Here is a 23185-nt window from a genome sequence, read left to right on the forward strand (position 1 = left end):
AATATGCAATCTAATTATTATAATATTATATATTATAATAATATAATAATATATAATATTAAAAATAAATCTTAAGGATAATCATTTTACTTACAATTTCATCTTATTGACTGAGTCAGTGTAGAGCTACAGCTGCAGTGACTGGCACAGCTGAAAATAAATTACTTTGATAATGCTGGTCCAGTGGCATTGTTTGAAAAACCTTAAACAGAACAGACTGTTCAAAAGAGTTGAGACTGATTTATTGACTTTTGTTAAAAGGCTGAAGAAAGAAAACCACTGTACTAAACATTCACAGACCAGAATAAATAGTACAATTTTCGGAAACAATCACACATCATCATCATCTTACTGCAACAATACAGACAAAGCCACTTTAAAAAAAACAACACAATTGGTGTTTAAGTCTTTGATTACTACACATTGAAAACACAATAAATCAGCAGCTCTCCAGGGCTAAAAATGACAGAATTACACACACACACATGCATACACACACACACACCACACACACACGCACACACGCACCACACACACACACAGATACAGAACACATGCATCTTGACATATATCAATTAAGCCAATATACAAATTAAAATTACAAAATGCAGCCCCGCCAAAAGCATTGTAACAGTAAGGCCTATTAATTTGTTTTTGTTGTACACTGACAACATTGGGGTTTAACAAATTTCAGAATTTAATTTTATAGTATATATTATATTTACAAATTACAAAATACAGAACTTTTTGTGCAATGTGCTGAAAAAGAAAGAAACCACTGGTGCACTGTGCAACATACAAACAGCAACGTACAGCAGTCAGTGACATCAGCAACTACTTCCACAGAGAATCAGGATCCCAGTCAGAAATACTGAGGCCATACTGCAAGTTGCAAACAAACTAAAATTCAAGTTGGAAGGTGCATAAAAAAAGCAATGACCCACAAAAGCTCTGGAACAGTGTTTTATTTAAAGCTCTTTGTGTTAAGCTTATATTTACACAAATTTTATATTAATCTTTTGATCTTGAACCCAAAAGTCTACAGTCTAAAGGAAAAACTGATGCTTTTGCATTGCTGTTCCAATACTTGGGGAGGACTGTTTAATTTGTTTTTTTACCACAACTTATAGATAATAATTAAATTATAAATCATCCATCACTAGACAACTTGCCACATCATGATATAGCAAACAAAACAACAAGTCAGTAGTCCTGACCCTCTGATACAACCTGTATTAACTGCCTTCCAGTGGCAGGAGATCTGACAAAGAATTACCGTTAGAATGAAACTAAAAAAACAAAGAGATCATGGTTTGGGTTCAAATAAATAGTTTGTTAAGGGTGGAGAATGTTGAAAACATTATTGGCCTTGTTATCTAGGAAATGTTAAGAATCTATCATCACTTCCGTATAATGATGTCTATTTCTTAGTAGTGTAAAACGCAAGGCTACACTGATGCTTTTTTAACCAATGAATCAAATGATATTGTGTAAAGGAAAAAGAGCCTGCTACCAGCCAACACACACAGGATGAACGTCTGCATGTGCCCTCAGTTTACGTACCACAAACTCTCCTTTATCAGCTTTATTTCCTTTTTCAAACAGAAGACACAACCAATCAGCAACTAAACGCTAAATATATTTGGACATTTAGAAACTATATATAACTAACTATAACTATATAATAAGAATTAAATAATATGAAGATGATTTAGGTTTTAATTTGGAAAGAATTATTTTAATTAAGCTGTACATCTACACACTTTATTTATTTAGCACATTTTGAAAAGGCTAAAGTATCCTTTAAATAAACAGGAAGACATGCTTAATTATTAGTAATAAAGCAATATGCATAAGCATAAAAACACAAGTAAAATTTCCGAACAAATAACTTTAAAAAGTAAACAAGGTCGAGCGTGATCAGTTTAGACAAGCCGTGCATTTCAGAAATAAATAAATCGCTCATAACTTAAAGCTCTCTACTCTGTACATTGTTATAGACTATTCTTTAATTATTTATTTAATTTACAATTTTGTTTTTATTTTAATTTACAATTTATTTTGATTTTACTATTATTATTTAAGTCACTATTTACAACAGAAAGGAACAAGAAAATGTTGGTTATATTAACATGCCTGTTGTAAGAGTGTCACAGTCTCTAGGTTCGGTTCCGAGTCTGGACTTTTATTTTTGAATTATCATTTCCTGTTCGTACCTGTATCTGCAGTTCCTCCAGCTTTACCATCATTATTAGTGTAATTGTTTTCACCTGTGTCTCCACCGTCTATTTATGCAGCCCAGATTGTCTGATCACTTTGTGTAGACTCTCCAGCATTCTCATTATTGTGTTTTGACCTGACTTTGTCTGCCAAGCCTACTGTTCTGCCTCTCTGCTCATATACTCTGGCTCTGTTTCACGACTCTGCCTTTGTCGGCTCCTTTTGGATACCTCTACTCTGTCCCAGGTCAGGTACAGGAGGAGTCTCTAAGCTGTTATTTTGGCTTTTGATTAACACCTAAAGCAATGCATGCATCGTTTAAATGTACAAAATTAGGCTTTCATGCCTAGCTTAAGGTGGTAGACAGATAGGTAGATCACTGTACTGTATTGCTCTTTTCAAGGTTTATTCACTTAAAAAAAGTGGTACAGCAACAATCATGTCAGGTGAAATTCATTGACTTGATTGAATTGAATTCATTGAACTGAATTTTTGAATTCAATATGAATCACAGAAAAATTCAGTTTTCTTCTGTCTTATAACCATAGAGGTGACGGGTAGTTGCATTTAAATTTAGGTCTTGAATTTTGGCTTTGTTAATGACAAAAGGACAGATGAGTGTTCTATCATCTAACATTGGAATACTTTTATAACTAAACCAACTTTAAGCTGACATTTTAGTTATACTTTCAAAAAGCAAATGGCCCCCAAATTAAATTCTATTAGACTCTTTAAAACAAATGTACCAGAATCCTGGCATTTTGATTTTTGTCAGAACAGTTTCTGAGTGACACAGGCACTAAGATTCAGCACACTGGGCTATGGAATCCTCTCCTTTCTATTTGACCCAAAGATGTCATCTTTTTCTGTATCAGTGAAAAAATGATTTTACTTATTTTTAAAGGATAACTTGAATTTTTTTACAATGATATAACTAAATTCTCAAATGATGAAATGCACATCTGGCAGACAGACTGCTTAACTGGATAAAGTTTTTCATTCCAAAACACTTGGTCAAGACAAGTTTTATGAAGTGATTCCCCAGTTACGCTGAATGGCCATAATCCTACTAGACATCTCACACATGCACAGTTTAATATGTTACTTTAGCTGTCTGTGCAAAGTTATGCAGATTTGGATCAAAAGTTGTTCAAAGTGTTGGCCCAAATGATTCACCTAAGTATCTAGTAGCTCACCTTTAGGATTTTAGAATTACATTATCTTGCTAATATTTGATTTTTGGTCTATAGTTTATAGACCATAAGTATATGCATATAAACAGCAAGCAAAGAGCAATATTTCAATGTCCCTGTGATTTCAACACCCATTTAAACGATTAAAATATGAGGGAGCCTGGTCGCAGACAAAGCTAATCAGTGCAAGAAGTAGCAGATATTAGCTGGGAGTTGTTAATTTAAACATAAAATGAACCTGTTTAGGCAATAAGGTTGATGGGCAATAGAAACATTGCAAAAATCCTAAATGAGGATTCTGATCACTGCTAGTTTTGATATAAATGATACTGAAGATGATAATGATGTATTGATACAAATAAGGGTGAGTAGGATTGAATGGAAACGACCTCCAGGCTCTGCAAGTTAAAACTCTGCTATGCAAAGAAACAATATATAAACAAGATCCACGAACACTGCTGCCTTCCTTGAACCAGGGCTCATTTGAAATGGACTAAGATGGAAAAACTAAATAACTGGAAAACTAAAAAGATGAGAACTTTGACTTTTTATCAGTGTTCTGTCCAAAAGTCAGTCTCTCTGGTGGATCACTGCTGAATTATATTTACAGGTTTAAGAGCACCATATGCTGCTATCCAGACTACCTCTTCTCAGCTCAGTGAAGCACTTTCTTATTTCAGAAACACAATGTCAAACCACATTCTGCATGTTTACAACAGAAGGGCTCAGTAGTAATGGTGCTAGTCCAGGTGTTAGACTTTTAAACAAATCGAGCTGTCAGATTAAGCAAGGTATAGTGTACAGTGGATTATACTTCACCTCCTTACAGTTCTGTGAAATAAACTGAATTATAAAGATACAAAAAAGTGTATTTTTAAGACTGGTAGTCCACTTCCTTTATCTTTCAAACTGTATCTCAGCATTACATGGCTGAATAACGGTTGACAAGAAGTTGCATTATTAATTTGAGTACAGTCATTGAAAAGCTAATGCAACTGATTTTGCTTTCTATAAACGCAAAGTGTATCATGTCAGAATTTTTAATTGGAAGTGAGTGATGATATTGGATAGGACAGATCAATAAAACTGCATCATATGCAGTCTTTTATAAGGCACATTATTCATTATTTGTGCTTAAATTCAATATAATTGATCTTTGTTGCATTATTAGGTAAAACAAATTGTAGAAATTAATCATAGCCTTGGTGCATTATGAGAATCAGATCCAGTGTAATTTTAAAGGGTAAACTGGTCTAAGTTAAACATATTGAGTCTCTTCTCAACAAAGCAGAGTTACAGATTCCTTCTCTCTTTAGCCATTAACTAAAGCTGATCTAGTGCATTCAGATTCTTTTGTGATGGAAACAGATCCATAGAATAGTTATTTTCACATTACATTTTAGGGGTACTGAGAGAAATCCTTCAAAATGGCAAATGAAAATATTTCCAGGTTTTACTGTTTATCATTCGTCGTATGTCTATCTGCAAAATTTACTCTGTTATGGTTTGGTGAAGGTTGATCCAGCTCCTGATCAGCAATTGGTGTTGTTTCAACCAAATGCACACCAAGGCTGAAGGTTGCTGGGCTGATGTCTTTGCTGCCACTGACTGTCTCATGCAGACTGCTTCCATTCTGCTTTGTACTCATATCAGTTCTCAAGATGGCTTCCTTTGTCTGTTCACTGGTTCCATTGCTGTGGGCTTGGGAGGTCTGGCGGTCCCGTACTGTATTGAAGCCAGTCTGGATCAAAGAAGTCCTCGGATTTACTTCTAACCGTTGGCACCGGTAAAGCCCACGAAATGCTGAGCGAAACTTCTGAGACATGGCATTGTAAATGACGGGGTTTATAGCACTGTTGGCATAGATGCATGTCCGACAAAAAAGAAGGAACCAGGCATCCAGATAGGGTGTAGACACAAAAGAGTTGATCAAAACCAAGGTTCGGTAGGGCATCCACAGTAGAGCAAACAGGATCACCACTACGGCCAGCATCTTGGTCACCTGTAGGGAAAAATCAGACATGCAGTTAATAAAACTCTAGAATGTTACTTTGAATAAAGCCTGTAAGGTCACAGAAATGCCAAGCTGACATCGGAGAACTAACGGCGAAAAAGACCAGTTCTCATCGAAAACGGTAGCATTTGAACACAATGCAAAGACTACAGCCAACACCTGCACCTGTGTGAGAGGGAATAAAAGCATAAGGCCAGAGGGACTGTGGATATATTTTAATGCCACTTTCATTCACCACAGTTTGTAGCTACTTCCAACTTCAAGCTAATGAGTGTTGATGGTGTGGGATGGCTTGCTATGACACTGGTAGCAGATGGATCAGAACCGGCCTTAAAAAAACGTCCATCTTTGGCAATAAAATCTGCTTTTTAATTTATGATTTGCATTGTAATGTCACGGCTCTACAACCATGAAAAAATGAGAGAGACTCAGACCAAATGCCAAATACATTGGCAATTTATTATAACAATGAAAACTCAAAATAAGATGTGGTATAATCAATATAATCAGCCATAAATGAGATGTATACTGTAATAAATGGTGTTAAATGGCACAAAGAACAGAAAGATGTGTGGGATAGACCAGAACTCCAGCAAACTGAAGATGGGCAGGGATTTATAGCAGCTGTTATCAACAACACAACAAAAGAATCCATCCCATGAAACCATCTGTAAAGGCGATCTTACTCTTATCCCAACAATTATGCACACCAGAGATCGTTATATGATGAACACTGAACATTTATGAAATTCCACGTTTGTCAACTGGGCCGATAATGTTAGTAATTCTACAGTACATGTTTACATTTAATAATTTCACAAACACGTTAATAAATCAATTCCACCAAACAAGGTAAGAAACCGTGTCCTCCACAGCTACACACTGGACCTTTCACTTCTACCTTGTTGCGCCCCGTTATCTTGTAGTCCGTTCGTGACAGAGAAAACCCTGGTTAACTCAAACACCATCCTTACATGAAACTGCAAGAATCTTAATCAATTTCAGCCAAGACTTAGCCCATTTAAAACCAGCCCTGACCCACAGTTAAATATATACTCAGAGCTGCTACTGCTGCTCAGTGAAGGCCAAAGCTTGAGCTAAGGAAACTTAACCATAACAAATAATAATCTATACATTGACACATATACCTTCCATGAATTCACTTTTTTGTTCTAACTCATGTTTTAGGAGCACAGTCACACCTCTCCAGAACCCTGCTTCATGTACCCACTGCTGGCACAGCGTGGATACCTTTTATTACCAGTAATTATTTTAATCTTTTGATGAACCACCTGAATTTAATTTCAACATGCCTATTTCTAAATACTAGCAAGGCTTTAATTTGCCTGTAATCTCATTGCAACAAGTATAACTAGGCCTGAAGATAGTCCAGCAGTTGCTGCACCAATATACATAAGCTACCCACTACTGGCAGCACTGCTTTTAAAAAGGATTTAGAAGAGGTGATTTCAATGGCAATTATTGAAGCCCGCTTCAACTCGAGCAGCATAAAATGTATTCCTTTTAAAATAATGTATTCAGCCTCTCTGTCACACTGGGTTGCATACACCTACACCAGTAACCATCAGAATTGCAAAAAGTCTAAGCAACTAAGGGACATTTTGTGTAAAGGAAATCCAGACCAAGCTTCCCATGCTTTCTGTCATTAAACATAAAAGTATATAATATATATTTACCAATGATGGAAGTTTATGACAGTGTTTTATGTTTAACCAAGCTTTGACTATGAGTGAGACAGTATATAGTGCAGTAGCAATAATTATATTAACTGGTGAAAACAGATTTGTGAGATGCTAAGGGTTCCCACATATCTAAAATGTGATAAAAATCACAGTGATAATCACCCCCGACAATCAACACTCCGTGGAAAAAGGCAAATAGCTAAATGTTTTTGCCAAAGCTCCAAAGCCCAGAGCAATATGGCATCATTTCTAATGTATCTGATTAGCTATGATTGCTTCTTGATTGTTTGAGTCACGATCAACACGTCAGGTGACACATAAGCAGTCACCGAATCGAGTGCATGTCTTTGTGTGTGGAATACAGTGAAAAAGAAAAGAGAGAACTTGTGTTTATGAGAATTTGATACCAATAATTAACGTGCGTGTGTGTGTGTGTGTGTGTGTGTGTGTTACCTGAGGCGTAATGACTCACTTGAAGAAAAAGGAGAGGCAAAGGCAAGTGATGAAGAAGAAGAAGAAAAAGGGAAGGAAAATGATGAAGATACAGCAAACAACCCAAACGTTAGAGTGGATGCTAAAGAAGTTATAACTACTTGTTTTTGCTGTACACTGAAGACATTTGGGTTTAAGACTCAAAGATGGATATCAGATTAAAGTTCAGAATTTCAGACTTTATTTGGTGATATTTAGACCTAGATACATTACGACTATCTTCCATTAAGTCTCCTCTCAATAGGTGAAATCAATGTTTATTTGGGTTAAAGTCTAAAGATTGACTCGGGCAGTCTGAAACTATGCACTAAAGTCATTTCTTCCACTGTGTTTTGAAACATTTTCTTGCTGCATGATGAAGTTTCTCCCAATATGTTTTGATGCATTTCTCTGTAAATTCGCAGACATGTTTGTTCTCTGAATTTATTCTGCTACTTCCATCATGAGTTATATCATTATGAAAGATCAGTAAACCTGTTTCAGAAGCATCCATGGATCCAATCTATGACACTACCTCCACTAGGCTTCACCGATTCGTTTGGATTTGACTTTGTCTCATCAGTCCATAAAACTTTGTTCAAGCACATTTAAGGCTCATTTAACCTAATTCGCCAAAACAAATTATTATTATTATTAGTAGTAGTAGTATTACAATTATTTCTTCTAATCTGGGTTGTCTCATATGATTGACAAAATTTTAAATGGTAGAACATGACACAAAAGCAGCTACCAACCAGTACTAAATGGACAGCAAGGACATGGTAAAGATATGGCAACTGCTGCCTGAGTGTGTGAGTATGCATGAGTTCCTTTGTGTTACACCATCCTTTATCATGCCTTGAACTTACCACATTACATCGCCACTGGCTGGTGACCATGGCAACAGCTCAGACAGTTTCGAATCCCTGTGAAACACAAGGAAGGAACTGGGAGGAGGATGGCTGAGCCAAGGCAGCCTGTAAGCGATTAGTGTTATCAGTCACCAATAATGCTCCACACACACCTACCCCACCATCCCAGCCCTCACCCCTCCATCCCTGGCTGTTCTCAACCTGCCTTTACTACACAATATAAAAATTCTGCTGAAGCGTGGCAGCTTCTGGCTCTGTTTTCCACACCACAGAAAAATTGAAAACAAAGTGTGGCAGGTTGATAGCAGGTATCATGCACAATGCTGTCTGAGATAAGGGTCTGTGGCCATGCTTTAAGCGCTGAGCCAGTGACAGCCACCTCAGCAACGAGATATAAAAAAAACAGATTTAAAAATGAAAACCTCTAAATTTAATTGAGCACGGGGAGGAGAGCTCCAATTATCTTTGCACTATGATAATGGGGCTTAAAGCTTCAGAGCGGCATTTGTAAAACACATATTATGAATGCTCTTTAACAATAAATCCCTCTTTTTTTCTTTCTTTTATTTGGGTACCAAAAAACGACACCCTCACAGACAACATATTCCCTGAAACCATTCATGGACACACAGCTCTGCCCACTGAGCCAAAGAATTCCCATTTAGCCTGTGATGCTGTCTACTCGCCCAGGGCAACAATGACCAAGCTTCCCTCTATCTAAACATGCACTTGAGTAGATCACAGACATGAAGACACTCTCAGAGATGAAAATTCTGCAGTAATCTCACACCACAATGTCTTATGATCTTCAGTCATAAAAGTGCCATTCTTTGGCATGCACAAGTTTATCAGATTGGGTTGGCCTATCAAACGATGTATGCAAGAGCCTGAAGTGCCTATTGCAGAACTGAGAGAGTAAAATCATCTGAGGTATTAAGCACACTTAAGTATAAATCTTAAATCAAATTATACAAATCTTATGCTCCTAGATGAAGCCCCTTGAACACATAAGAAAACAGTTTTCTCTCTGCTCTCACATCATATTTCAGTCTCACAAAGTGACAGTTTGTGTTTCTGCATGAGAAAACTCAAGATCTATTCAATTGAATTGTTATAGTTTAATGTGTTATCGAACAACCTCTGTTGGTGACTTGTAGCAACTGAAGTCATCACAACCTTCACAGTCTCACACACAAACACATACACACTGTATAACCACATACATGTACATATGGCTTGTGCCCTGTTTTTTCTTGCAAATTAAAATAAAAAATAAAATAACCATTATTTTATATGGAAACATTGTTATAGATGACTAACTTGTTTTTTGTTTTTTTTTCTTTTGTTCTTTGTCCTATCGGCTTATCCCATGACCGATACTAATCTTTGGCAAACTCATGATTCTATTTCAATTCTTGCTGCCCCAAATCAATCCAAGAAGACTCTTAATCCTGGGTAAAGGATTAAGGATAAAAAGGCACAATTTGATTTGATCCCATTGCACTGCAAACGAAACTGACAACTGACAGTTATGCTAAACCATTCTGATATGGTTCATTATAGGATCAACAAGTCCTCCACCCTAAGCACATATAAAGGCCATTCATCCCTACCTTCTTAAACAACCAATAAGAGTGTCTGAAACAGCACCCAAATGGTGGTTGGCATGGTATACCTTCATTTCCTAGAAAATAACACTTGTGGAACCATCAAGGCTTGGAGTGCCGAGTTAGGGTCAAACAAGCTTGGGCATGGAACGCGTTGTTAACTGTGAATATGAACGTAATCAATCCAATCAAAGCCCATGGTGTCTCATGCATATGTACTAGGTACTTTTTCGCATTAGTATGTGACTCTTGTAGGTTTGGCCTCCTCTGACTGGTTAGAATGCTGAGCCTGGGTCAAAACTCTTTAGAAGTCTATGTATCTGCATTGCTGTCAGTAGTGTTCTCCCTGATCTTGCAAAGACATGCATGTTATGTTGATTTTGACTCTACATTGCCAGTAGGCGTGAATGTGAGTGTAAATGGTTGTCTGTCTGTGTATATCTCAAGGTGTTGGCCCTGTGAGAAGACTGGAGACCTGTCCCTCTTCTCATGCAACAATTTGAACAGCCAATCCGAGTGACCTCTCTCACTGAAGGGACTTATGCTGATCCAACCTGCTGATCAGGCTGAAAGCCACAAGCGGGGGTCCCACTAATAATAATGGTGTTAGACAAACCCAAAAAATGTAATGCTCACTGAAGGGCTGATGACTTAGATTGTCATGGCCCTTAGAGCAAAGATGCATCTGTGTCCAGGTAAGTGGTCATATGAATACAATATTGTAAAGCACATTGGATAAAAGCACTATATAAGTGGCCATTTAACATTTACCAATGCAGTATACCCTGTATACCACTTGCTAGTAACTATGGGAAAAAATCTTTTTTTCAGAGAGTAAGCTACATAAGCTGGTTATGGATTTATACAGATTCTCAGAGGATTAGTGTCTCCCCATTATGTTGCTAACCTACACATCTTTTTTTTCTAAAGGTTAGAAATCCTTTGATATGGTTTAGTAGCCAAATCTACACTTGGATGTGTGGTAGCATGTCACTTGCTGCTTCTAGTTTAAAGAGGAAAATCAGAGGAAACTGTTCAATATCAGAAAGTTGATATCAAACAACATATTGCTGGGCAAAGTCAAAGCAGGCACCACCACTAAGCCTCTAAACCAAGAAAGTAGAAAACTAATTTCCTCATATAACATGACGGTGAATGAAGTATGTGGCTACTTTCCAAATTATCTTTTTTACTTTAAGTACTTTACAGTTTTACACACTGTATGGCAATGTCATGAGAGACAATTGACTTGGAAAACCCGCATAGGCAACTGGCATTGAACAGTATTAATGTGCAGAGACATTAATGCAACAATTCCTGTTAATGCCACAAATTATCTTTTTACGCCGTGGGTTCAGTTATGATGACCTTTTGCTTCACCGGTACATCTCTCCACTGGTTGAGTGGCTGAGTAGGAAAACGGACCAATGCTCAGCATTTATTTGCACACAAAAAGCACACAAAGTAGGACTAGCAGATGTCAAGTATCATTGTTGTGTTTATAATGCAGTTTGTCCACTATCTGCCTCTGCTCTATGGGTCTAGTGGAGGGCGGGGCTCAGCTCCTAGATACACACAGCAGAAAGGGGAGGGAAGCAAGCTGAGGTGAGACATCACTGGAGTATTGTACTATATATGCAATAAAAAGTCGGTGAGTAGAAAACCAATAAAACCATCAAATAAGTAAGCATGCAGTGGGGTCAGCTAATCATAAAAACAATAGCTGTCCGTCTGTTAGGCTTAACAGAGTGACTTGGGCTCTGTCTACGAGGAGTAGGCTTACTGCCTAAAGTAATCACAGTAGAGAGAGAAAGACCAAGGATCACTGAGTGATATTGATGTATTTCTTATATCCTTTATTCTTCGAAAATATCGGGACCATTCATTATTTTAGGTAGATTTTACATTTAAAATCAAGAGTGATTTTTAAATCATTGTGACTTTGCTGGTGTAGAAATGAATGAATACATTTCACACATTTGTCCTCTTAATAGGTTCACAATGTCAGAAGCAAAGCCTATGAACTGTTCTCTTTTTCCTTAAATTTACTTATCGGAATAATTTCATAAACTGCTTTACAGTGATTCCGTCATAACCTCCCTAATAAGTTGAAAGCAATTCTGTCAAATTAGCAACCAATGTCTATTCTTATTTATGGACAATGAGAAAAACCCTATAACATTTAAAGAAAGATATGTCCATAGATTTTATGACAACTCTCTGGACTATGGTTAAACACTATCCAACTTCTGAAAGGACAAAATGTGGACACAAAACTAATCCCTTCTGGACTAAAAAGAACTTTGTTATAACCATCCAGAGTGGATAAAGGAATATGAAAGTAGATGCTTTCAAGACCAAAAAGCCTGACAGAATGTATACTATGCCCAAGAGAACAGAGACAAAGCAGCACTGGAGAGCAATACCAAGCAATCAGCAGGAGCACGGGCTTTCTCAGTAAGAAAGCTCTTTGACTGCTCAGCCTGAGGGAAAGAAGCCATTACCACCTCAATTGCCTTCAAGACCTCATAAAAGCCAGGATGGAGAGCAGATAAGAGGGCACTTTTCTGAGGCAATGGGTAGCAGGAACATCATTAACACGCTGTACGGAGGGAATCGTGGTTGTTGTATTCTCAGCAAATCATACATACACACACGCACAGACACAGCGGAAATAAGAAGGGGGTCAAATGTGGCCATTACTTACTTGATAAGTAAGACAAGATGATACAACAAGAAAGGAGAGTGCCAGAGAGGATCGTGGCATGTGGGATGAGGCACAGACCTGTTTCCTGGAGGATAGCGCAGAATTTGTCCGGCCCTGGCGACCCCCCTTTTCAAAAGCTTCCCGGCAGCTCCGACGCAGTGTGGTGGCAGTGGAGTCAGGATGGTTGGGCAGAGGGCTGGAGAAGCAACACAACACCATGTTACAGCATTCGTCCCACAGAATTTGATCTGGTTTGGTTTTCCTTTGGTTGGATCCAACTGTCGTTTTTGTGTCACTTGTCAGCCCAACAAAACAACACTGACTCTCTGCTTGTTACTGTCACTGAGCTTTGCCCAACTTTATCCTACTTTGGCGAAAGTGAGCTTTGTGTGTAGCTGAATTGAATCCTTGGTGCACAGTTACTCAGCAGCATAGATTTTTCATTTTGAATAAGGAAGCGGAGGGAACCTTATTAATTAATTTACTAGTGTAATAATGTATCAGTATAGTTTAAAATCTGACAGCACCTGAGGTAGAGGATCCGTGCTATCAAGCCGTAGAGCACAATGGCGAGGAGCAGTGGGATGACGTAGAAAATGGCAAAGTCGGTGAGGTAGATGGGCAGGTAGAGCTCCCGTTTCACTTTGTAGCCACACTGCACGTGTCCATCTGGGCTGACCTGAATATCAAACAGTTATCATAGAGATGCTGTAATACAACAGACCAGTGGATCACAGACTGGCTCTAGGCTGATATACACAATAATAATCTTCCCCATCTCAACATAATAACTCTCTCACAGAAATGGCACAGAGCTCTTCAAAAGCTTTTCACATTCCCCTGCAGTTGAACCAGAAGTTATATGAAAGAGGTCTTGGTAATGCCAAATATTTTTTCATGCACTTACTGAAACATTATGCAGCCCTTGGAAAGGCTACTATTGTGTTAATTTGTGTTCACATTAGTTTATTTAAAAATTATTCTTGTACACTCAACTATTATTTTTCCAAAGTGCACTTTCAGTTACCCTACGCTTTATTTTGGCAACACTAATTGAAGGCTACACTGCTATGGTCCACATCTAGTGAACCCATAAGCATATCATATCATATATAAAATATGCCCTACCTGAATGTCCACCAGGAAAAACCACAGCATGCAGTAGATACAGGTGAAGATCCAAACCCCAGCAATAATCCGCTTGGCCCGAGACACTGTGCAGACTGTCTGAGCCTTTATTGGGTGGCAGATAGCTATATACCTGCAGGAGAAGACGAAAACGTGAAAGTGTTCAAACACAAGTCAAACCAACCATTTCTTATGCATTTTTTTATTTACTGCTGGTAAGTAAATACCACTCAGCTTTGTGCATGCAGTGTTTTTTCCTGTTGAGATTTTTGAAAAACTAAAGAACTGTGACTGTGGGTAATCACATGCTCTCTCTAGCGGAATGTTCTATGCATGATCTATGATATGTATAAATGTCTTGCTGGATATTCATTTGGTCACATTATTACTACAGTTGTACTTTGTTTTTTTCTCCTCTGTGCTCAAAATCTATATCACTAATATTGTTTGCGAAAGGTTTCACAACAAGACAAATCATGAATTTTATAATTAGCAAGTCAAAAGACTACACTTGTTTCTTATATGTTTCTCACCACTAAATGTTATTGCGGAGTCTACAGAGAGACGCCTTGGAATTCATGCATTAGTGTTTGTGCTCACATGATTGTTTTGGGACCCACAGGGATCACCTGATCACTGCTACAGCTAATGCTCTGAATATTTGTGTAAATTTTTTTTAGATTTGTTAAAGAAAGGTTTGACTTTTCTATTGGTTTATTGAGTGATTTAGGTTTAATAGCTATGGTTAAAATCATAGTTAAAAAACAGTGACTGTTACTGGCACACAGTGGTTGAAAGTAATTATGGCATCTTTGACTTTTACTACATCTAAGAGCAAATATGTTTAAGTTTTACTACACTACAATTCTAATCAAAGTTGTATTACACGTTACAATCACATTACTTTACATATTTCAAAATAGGCCAATTCTTTTCTGTTGTCTACATCTGACATAGTGTCAGTTCCTCCTTCCATGATCTTTTTTAAAAGACTTCTTTGACATATTAGCAGTACTCAAAGTGAGCCAGGATGCAGGAGTTTTAGCCTTGGTGTGTTGTGCTGAGATTGTCTTATCTACCAAGCTAAAGCAAAAAAAACCCAGCTAATGGTTTATTAGCGGACAAAGCTACTTAATAATTTTTAATGGTAAAATGTGCCTTAAAATTGGGATCACTAAATGTGATGTCATGTTCACTCTGCCATGTCAAAGCTGATCAAACAACAGAACAATCAGCACACCAAACTTTTCATGAGCTTGAACTTGGTGTCGCCTCCCTCTCCTTCTCTCTGTGCCATTCGATCACATAGGGGGAGATGGAAAGCAGAGCAAAGCGAGTTCTTGGTGTCGCTGCACTGAGAACTGGGAAAGAGCTGATCCCTGCTGATTCACACATTATTATGTTTGGTTGACTGAGGCTATTTATTGTTCTTCTCTCCTTTTAATAAAAGGCAGCCACATGCACTAGTGCGCAGCAGGATTAGGTGCAACCATCAACTGTTACTTGGATTAAATCGTATGCAAATAACAAAGTAAAGCTCCAAGAGAACCACAGTCATTTACACAGTGTTTCCTTCTTAGGGATTTCTGTGCCTCTTTAATTCTGTGCATCCTTCCCTCATTTCTTGAAATGACAGAGGTGTTAGTGAAACTGTTCCTGTCACTATGTGATGTTCCAACATGAGGCAGCTTCAGCCCATCATTTATGTCTATAACTATTAATATGTTAATATCACCTCCTCCGAACATAAAGCAGCACTTATCCACAGAAAGGGTAAGGAAGAAAAAATAGTCATGTACGAGGCCACTGCCTCAATTTACAGTATGTGGGTTGAATTTTTTTTTTTTTTTACAGAAACCATTAATAACACACTGATGACAGTGGCTTTGTGAGCTTACAGTATTTCCAGGTTAAAAGAGATTTAGAGAAGTTTTGGATAAAAAAATAGTAATATGTATGCAGTGGCCAGGAGTCAGGACTACTGATCTGCTAGATCTGTTCTTCCAACAGGAACAACAGAATCAGTTGTTTCACCTAATGCCACAAAATAACATATGTCCCTTTCAGACATGCACTGGAATTCAGACATTATCAAGGCTTTATCTGGAGAGAGTGTATGTGCACTCAAACGCCAAATCCTGTTGGCCCTGACATTACTCAGATTTTACTCAACCACCTCCCTAGTACAAAATCCGTATTATCACCAACGAAGCTTATTTGTGAATAGAGGAGGTAATACTTTGGAGAATTCACCATGAGTGAGTAGGCGACATCCATTTCCTGCGACTGCCATGAAACCGGGAAAATACAAATACTCGGAGTTGAAAAACTCTTTTATTCAACCCAAGCACATGTCCAACTGGAAGGACAACAAAATTTGTGAACCTCTGTTGGTGAGGGCAGACCTGGAAGTTGTCAAACAAATACAAGGAACAGCACAAGTTTCTGTGGTATATGACCAGATTACAAAGCAAACCACTGTCACTTCTGCAGCTTTGTTTTTGCCTCATGTCCTGCTCCCTGCTCGAAGTGCCCAAGCACCACCCCTTGCCCAATTACACGGAGTATTTCTTCACAAGTGCGAACGCATGTCTCCCGATGTTGGCTACATGTCTAAAAGGGAAACTCTAGATGATGTCAGGACCTGATCCTCTGACATTCTCTAGAGTTCATTTCTGAAACAAGCTTAAGTGACAAAACCCACTAGAAAGGGAAATATATTAGATGAAGACAGAAGAATGGTTTTTGACTGATATATCCCACTAGTGGTGGATAAAGTACTCAAAAACTGAACCTAGTGTAAAAATACGAATACAAAAACAAAAAAGTAACCATTGACGTTTCTACAAAGTAAGTAAGTACATGATTTATATTTTAATTAAATACTACTGTGTAACAAACTGTATGTCCACTGAAAGTCAAACCAATCTCTGGGAAACGTAAACTACAGACTACAGTGCAACTACAGTGGGTTCATCCTCACCTCTCCACAGTAAATGCAGTGATGGAGCAGGAGGACACATTGATGCCCAGGTACTGAAGGTAGGTGATCCCCTGGCAGCCTGCGTGGCCAAAAATCCACGTGCCTGTCAGACTGTCAGAAATGTTCGGCAGTCCTGCAGCCACCAGCACCGTCAGGTCAGCTATGGCCAGGCTGACTAAGTAACAGTTGGTGGGCGTCCTCATGTAGCGCGCAGTGAGAACCACCAGCACCACCATAATATTGCCCACAATGCCTACACCACACACAAGCAGGACCAGGAACACAGATACGGTCTTGTACTCTAATGACTCAGAGACACTGGGGCTGAGAGAGATGTTGGTCGGGGTGTCAATTCTGGAGCTCCCATTGTCATTCATATTTGCTAACAGCTGGCCTCTTTAATTCCCAAGTGTTTCTTAGTCAAAGGTTGTGTTCACTGGATTAAAGCTATGTGATGAGGGGCATAACTCTGAAATGTCACCATCTTGTTCTTCATTAAGAACATTAAGTTTCATTAAAAGCCAGTCCAGTTAGAATTAGCACATGATACTGAGATTCAAACATCTGACAGGTTTGATTGAGTTGTCACTGTAGAGGAAGAAGCAGCTAAACAATTTGCTTGTTAAAGGTCCATAATCACTGAGGAGAAACAAGGTCTGCTTTTTCTTCTTCTGTCAATCAGGTCCGTCCTCAGTCACCTAGAAAGGAAAAGTGACTTTAGTTAATTGTGCTAATGGTGTCATATGTCAGTGGCAAACACCCACATTCATTCATATTTCTCTGCTTCACGTAAAGTATATCCAACTCTGGCCAGATAATGATCTGATAAATCAAATGGTGGATAAACCAAAGGAGGAAAGCTGGTGGTTTTAAATGAAAGTGCCTCACAACATGGACCCAAGATGATGTTTCATCCTGATAATAGAGTGAAGCTTGTGGAGAGCAGAAATTAAATGGATGTCCTTATTAAATTAAATGTTGATCTGAGCAGGATTTCACAGTGCGTGAAGAAAATGAGTGATTCAGTCTGGTGCAGCCAGATAGATACAAAGGTCACACAGTTGGTTAAATGGAGATCAAGTGCAGTGCTATAAAGCTGCAGTGATATGCAACAGTGCAACCCCTCCCGCCCCCGCTTTTTTTTAATTCTACATTTTTGGGGGTAAAAACACAATAAAAATCATCTGATCATAGCAGGTCTTAATTTTAGGAAAATGCAACTTCAGACAGACAACAATATACTTTATAACCTTTTTCGTCAGTCTTGATTTAATAAACGTTCTCCTCCAATAGGATTAAAGAGGTGAAGTTGCGGCCATTTGCTGCTGATCATCTGCCCTTGATGAACTGATCATCAGCAGATCTGCAGACCTCAATAAAAGCAGTTTGCTGGTCTGGAGCATTCAGGTGTGTGTTACCACAATGGCAAGAGACAAAGAAGTGAGCAATGGTTTTGAGAAGCAGTTGTAATTGCTCTGGAAAGGGTTGTATAACACTTTCTAAACTATTAGGAGTTCAATGTTCTACAGTGAGAAAGATTATTAAAAAGTGGAAAACATTAAAGACGGTTGCTAATATTCCTAGAAGTGGATGTCACATCCAAGGGCATCTGTGCAATGCTTAGAGAAATACAAAAAAACACAAGAGCTCCATCTCAGGGCCCACAGACCTCACTGAGAGTGTTAGATGTTAAATTTCAAACAAGAACAGGACTTAGCCACCTTGCAGTCATTGAGTCAGCCATGAACCTCTCTCTATACCATGTAAGGTTAATGTAAGTCTTTCCAACATCTAAATTTTGGTCCAAATTGGGTCTTGGAACTGGATGATGATCCGTAGCCCACCAGTAAATCTATTTCAAATGGCTAAAAAAATCAAAGAATAGAGGTTTTATAATGACCTAGTCAAAGTCAAGTCCATCTCGTCTTGACATAATCCCTCTGTGGTCCTTCATCATGAGAGCAGAAGTTTCTAACTTTTTTTGTGGAACACGTAAAATGCATGCCAATAATAACACAGATGTACAAGTCAGCAAATGCTACCTTCTCACTTCCTTGTCCATCCTCACCTCTCTTAGAGCATTCTAATAGAAAAAAAACCTATATAAAAAAGTTTATATAAAACTACTAATATACTTCTCTATAAAGTTACTATTACAAAGTCATTTTCAGCAGTCTATTCAGAAATTCAGGCTCTAATTTGGGTAGTACATGTACATAAATGCCATTAATCTCACCTTTGACTTCACTATATTAAAATATCTCCTTACTTCAAAAGCTAATAAATGCCTCCAGATGACATCACTTGAAAGGAACCTTCAGTTCAGATTATGCTTTCTTGTTGCTCACACTATGGAGTGCTTAAAACCTAAGAAGATTAGGTCTGTGTTCATTTTTCACATGATAATAAGCTTCTGAACCTTCTCAGGTGATTGCACTGCTGTTTGGCTAGTAAAAACCTACTGCACCTAGAAGGTGGTAGGAGGTAGAAGGTTGCTTACTGAAAAATAATTATGTGCTGATGTGCATAATGGTAAAATTCTTTCCAGATCGGCTGGTGACCTTGTCACCTGAAATCTCCTAAAAATTATATTCCCATACATTCATATAAAACACAGTTATGTTTTTGTACTGAAGCGTAATAAGATATTGCTTATGTTCTGGTGCAACATATTTTGTCAATGATGCAAATGGTACTTTGATTAACAAATTTTGTGTAAAATCCCCAGCCCTCAATCTTCCTCTGACCAGCTGGTGTAACTGCAAAACTACAACAATAAAATGCTTTAATAACCATTAATTATTAACAATATAGTCACACAAACACTGCTGGATCACACTTTACAGCAGGAAACGAAACCAGATATTTTGCTGCAAGATCGAATATTGTGGAGGACAAAATTATGGTGCCTGGTAACATTTTATTGATATGTTAAGTATCATCATATTTGCAACTTGCTATTTACGTTTCATGTCAACATATTCTCAGTATGTGAGAAATTTAATGTGGTTGAAATTACATTTCTCAGGGAAACTTATTACTTAATTTTTAGGACACATGGTTGCATCTGAAGAAACACAACTATAATTAACATAAATATAATTTCAGACAAATAAAGCTTAGTATTTATTACACCCTTCTCAAAAATTTACTGGGCTATTTAACAGCAAACAGCCTACTGCTACACTTTAATTCTCCAAAGCAATGTAACATAGCACATTAAGTGTAATGCTGCTGTTATTGAAATACATTCACTTTATGGTGTTTGGTTACTTGGTTCCTGGTTGCTGGCAACTGGTGAGGGAAAAAAACTAAACTGGTTCTCTGTCTGTTGAAAACCATGTCCTCCTGCTCCACTGCTGCCTTTGGAGAGGTGAGAATGGACAAATAAAAAGGTGTAGCTGTTCTCGGAACAACAGCAAATCAGTGGAAGGGAACGTTTCGTTAGAGGTCAGTGGGTCACCAAAAAACACCAAGAGAATCACATTCTGCTGAGCGTGAATATCCACAATGAATATCCACAAGAAACGATACATCAGTGTGGCTAATATTAAAGATAAATATATCCGAACTTTTAAAGCAGCAGTTCAACTCCACTGTACACCATAAGTTACCCGGGGACCAAATAAAACCTTGTCCCCATAGGCCCACAGATCTCAGATCCAGTGTGGATAGGCATTATCAGGGAACATTCATATGAGACATTTGGGTGGTGCTGAGCATGCAGTGTGACAAATAGCCTCTAATGATGCACTCAAGGCATAAACACACTCACACACACTACATAAAGATCATTTTAATTTAACACACACACAAGCGTAGGGTTTATTCTCCTCTCACATGCACTTATGATGCCTCCCAGTGCATTTGGGGTGATATTACAGCCACATTCCTAAATCCTGCAGCAGAAAATAGCTGATTAAAGCCATTAGTTGAACTCTAACAGCTTACAACAATTATGAGGTGACAAAGTGTGAACAGTTCTTCCATCTACAGTGTGCTGAGATCTGTGTTGAGGCTTCACATTGTGCTGAACGTTAATTAACCAATGTGCAACACTGTGCACAAACTCTACAAGGCATCTGTTGCTCTTTTTTTTACTCATCTCCCAGCCCTAACGCACACACACACACACACACACCTCCCGAGGGCTGCCTCTAATAAATTGAGGTGGACATAAAATCAGCCGAGCTGATTTTGCACATTTCTGTTGATCCATGGCATGCGGCTGAGTGAGCCATCTTTCTGCTTGGCTGAGAGGCTTCCTTTAGTGCCACAGTGCACAAACACAGATTCAAAGACCTTTCAACGTAACAATGAACAAATGGGGAAACACGTCATTTTAAGATTAAACGTTGTGGTGTGTGTGTGTGTGCGCTATGGGTCTCTCCTGGGTGGATCTAAGGTGACTGTAGACTTGTGAGCTGATTAAGTTGTAATTGGGAGCACCTAGCCAGTGTTCTGCTTTCTACTTAAGCCCACCTGCCCACGGGTTCAGTTTCCCGTCTCTGCCATGCACTGAGCTGCTTTAGTTGGTTTCATATATTTTCACACACCACTAATACTGACTTTCTCATAATTCTATTGTTAATTTTATAAATATTCATTTGCTATTCTTCAACTGGCAGGTGGGTCCTCCCTGTGGTGTTTTAGCCTACGAGTCGATCATTACAATGTGGAGCTAATCCAGGATGACACATATCTCAAAGAATGCTGCAATACCTTAGAAATGACACTTTTTTAATCAATAGCATCCACCTACCAGCATCTGTCTCACTAATTAAAACAGCTAAAACCAAAAAATGTGTCATTTTCACACATTTGCATTCTGTATGGATTAGCAACTGAGACATAACATGTTAATTAGTGAGCTTCAGTGTTGCTGGTATACACCTTTAAAGGTGGCAAGGGTAGCTGTTCCACCTTTTTACTTTACTTCATGCTACCCTAAATTAACCATGTCATGGCTGCTTCTCAGCTCTGGATCAAAGCTTTAAGTTATGCATCTATCAACCTCAAAGGATAACCCCCCTCTCGAATTTACAGGTTACGGGTTATTTCCTGCCTCCCTTTGCATCATTTCTCATCTGGACCTATTTATTCAGACCCCCTCAACATTCAGAACCAACTCTACCTGAGCTGAAGTCTATAATCTACATTGAAGGAGGTGGCAAACACATACACAGGTGCATACATTTTTTTCAGTTCATCCCTAGCACTTAGACCTGAGCTGCTTTTTAAGAAAACCTACAGATGCTCATCTGCCTATTGGCAAGACTAAATGCTGAGGTGATGGTGACATGGGCTTACTGTACCACACAGCCTTTTACCTAGTGGGGAAAGTTGATCATTTGCATGATCATTTGAATTTACTGTTGTAAAAACATTGATGTGAGAATAAAAACTGACCACACACATGACAAATAACGTACTTGTTCGTTGTTGCTTCTTTGCGGGTCCAGGTATGAAAAGATCTGATCCTAATGAATAAAGGAAAACTGTAAAACTGTTGTGTTTTTTAATCTGTTTTCCTTCCTCTTTCCTTCTTTTATCCCAATGTTAAACAATAAATAAATGGATGTCTACATGCTGAGCTTCGACCATTACAGAAATAAATTATTGTAAACTTCTAACTATTCGTAATCATGTGAATATCAAATAAACAATCAAATAATTTACCTTCTGCGTCTCTGTCTCCTGTCATCTTCCGTCACACTCTCCTTCTCGTCAATATGTCTCGTCAGAGTTTTTCTCCTCTCTGTGTGTGCGTGTGTGTGTGTGTGTGTGTGTGTGTGTGTCTCGCAAGGTCGGCAGCATTGCCATGCTGTAACTATTGATGCGCAGCTCCTTCTCGCTGCGCTCCGTCACACCCACACACACACACACACACACATACTACGTGGGGAGCGGCACTTGTGCCTTCAAAATAAAAGCCCGATGCCTATTTTGTAATGATCACGTCTTTAGGTTGTATTCCGAACAAGGGTGAAAATTAGAATGTAAAACGCAGAAAGACACTATAAATAATTTTAGTAAATCATAGGCTAATTACATTGACAAAGATAGCTACAGTATTTTTATATATAGTAGATGGCTTTGTGTCATCAGTAGTTTTAAGTTGTGATCGTGTGAGATACTATAAAACTTTCTGCTGAACACTGCATTACTAATAGTATATTCTGACAAATTGCAGTGGGATCCTGAGTAAATGACTCAAGTCCAGCCATATATTCTCATCTGGATTGAGGTCCAGCTTGACTTGCTGTCTTTAAACCATGTAAATCATT

At 38.3% G+C, this 23185-nt stretch overlaps 1 protein-coding gene across 2 annotated transcripts; it reads right to left on the reverse strand.

Moving 5' to 3' along the window:
- Nucleotides 1-237: 237 nt before the first annotated feature.
- On the reverse strand, nt 238-22793 carry trhr2 (thyrotropin releasing hormone receptor 2). Of its 2 annotated transcripts, XM_067502723.1 has the most exons (7): nt 22578-22793; nt 22331-22378; nt 16899-17596; nt 13916-14048; nt 13315-13466; nt 12788-12983; nt 238-5415 (listed from the first exon to the last, which is right to left on the reverse strand). In XM_067502723.1, the coding sequence occupies exons 3-7, from the start codon at nt 17273-17275 to the stop codon at nt 4867-4869; spliced, it is 1407 nt and encodes a 468-aa protein (XP_067358824.1). In that variant the 5' UTR covers nt 17276-17596; nt 22331-22378; nt 22578-22793; the 3' UTR covers nt 238-4866. The 2 variants fall into 2 exon arrangements, with proteins under 2 accessions (XP_067358824.1, XP_067358825.1); XM_067502724.1 differs by lacking the exon at nt 22331-22378.
- Between the last annotated feature and the right edge of the window lie 392 nt (nt 22794-23185).

This window comes from Channa argus, chromosome 4 (genome assembly GCF_033026475.1).
Source record: "Channa argus isolate prfri chromosome 4, Channa argus male v1.0, whole genome shotgun sequence".
In the NCBI taxonomy this organism is placed as follows: Eukaryota; Metazoa; Chordata; class Actinopteri; order Anabantiformes; family Channidae; genus Channa; species Channa argus.

What these genes read in the sequence shown, in the direction of transcription:
- trhr2 (XM_067502724.1), bottom strand. Translation starts at nt 17,275, where the DNA reads ATGAATGACAATGGGAGCTCCAGAATTGACACCCCGACCAACATCTCT. An exon ending in GCACGGATCCTCTACCTCAG is followed by an intron (nt 12,984 to 13,314) that starts GTGCTGTCAGAT and finishes TTGCTTCTCCAG; the next exon opens with CCCTCTGCCCAACCATCCTG. An exon ending in CATCTTGTCTTACTTATCAA is followed by an intron (nt 5,416 to 12,787) that starts GTAAGTAATGGC and finishes TTTTCCCTACAG; the next exon opens with GTGACCAAGATGCTGGCCGT.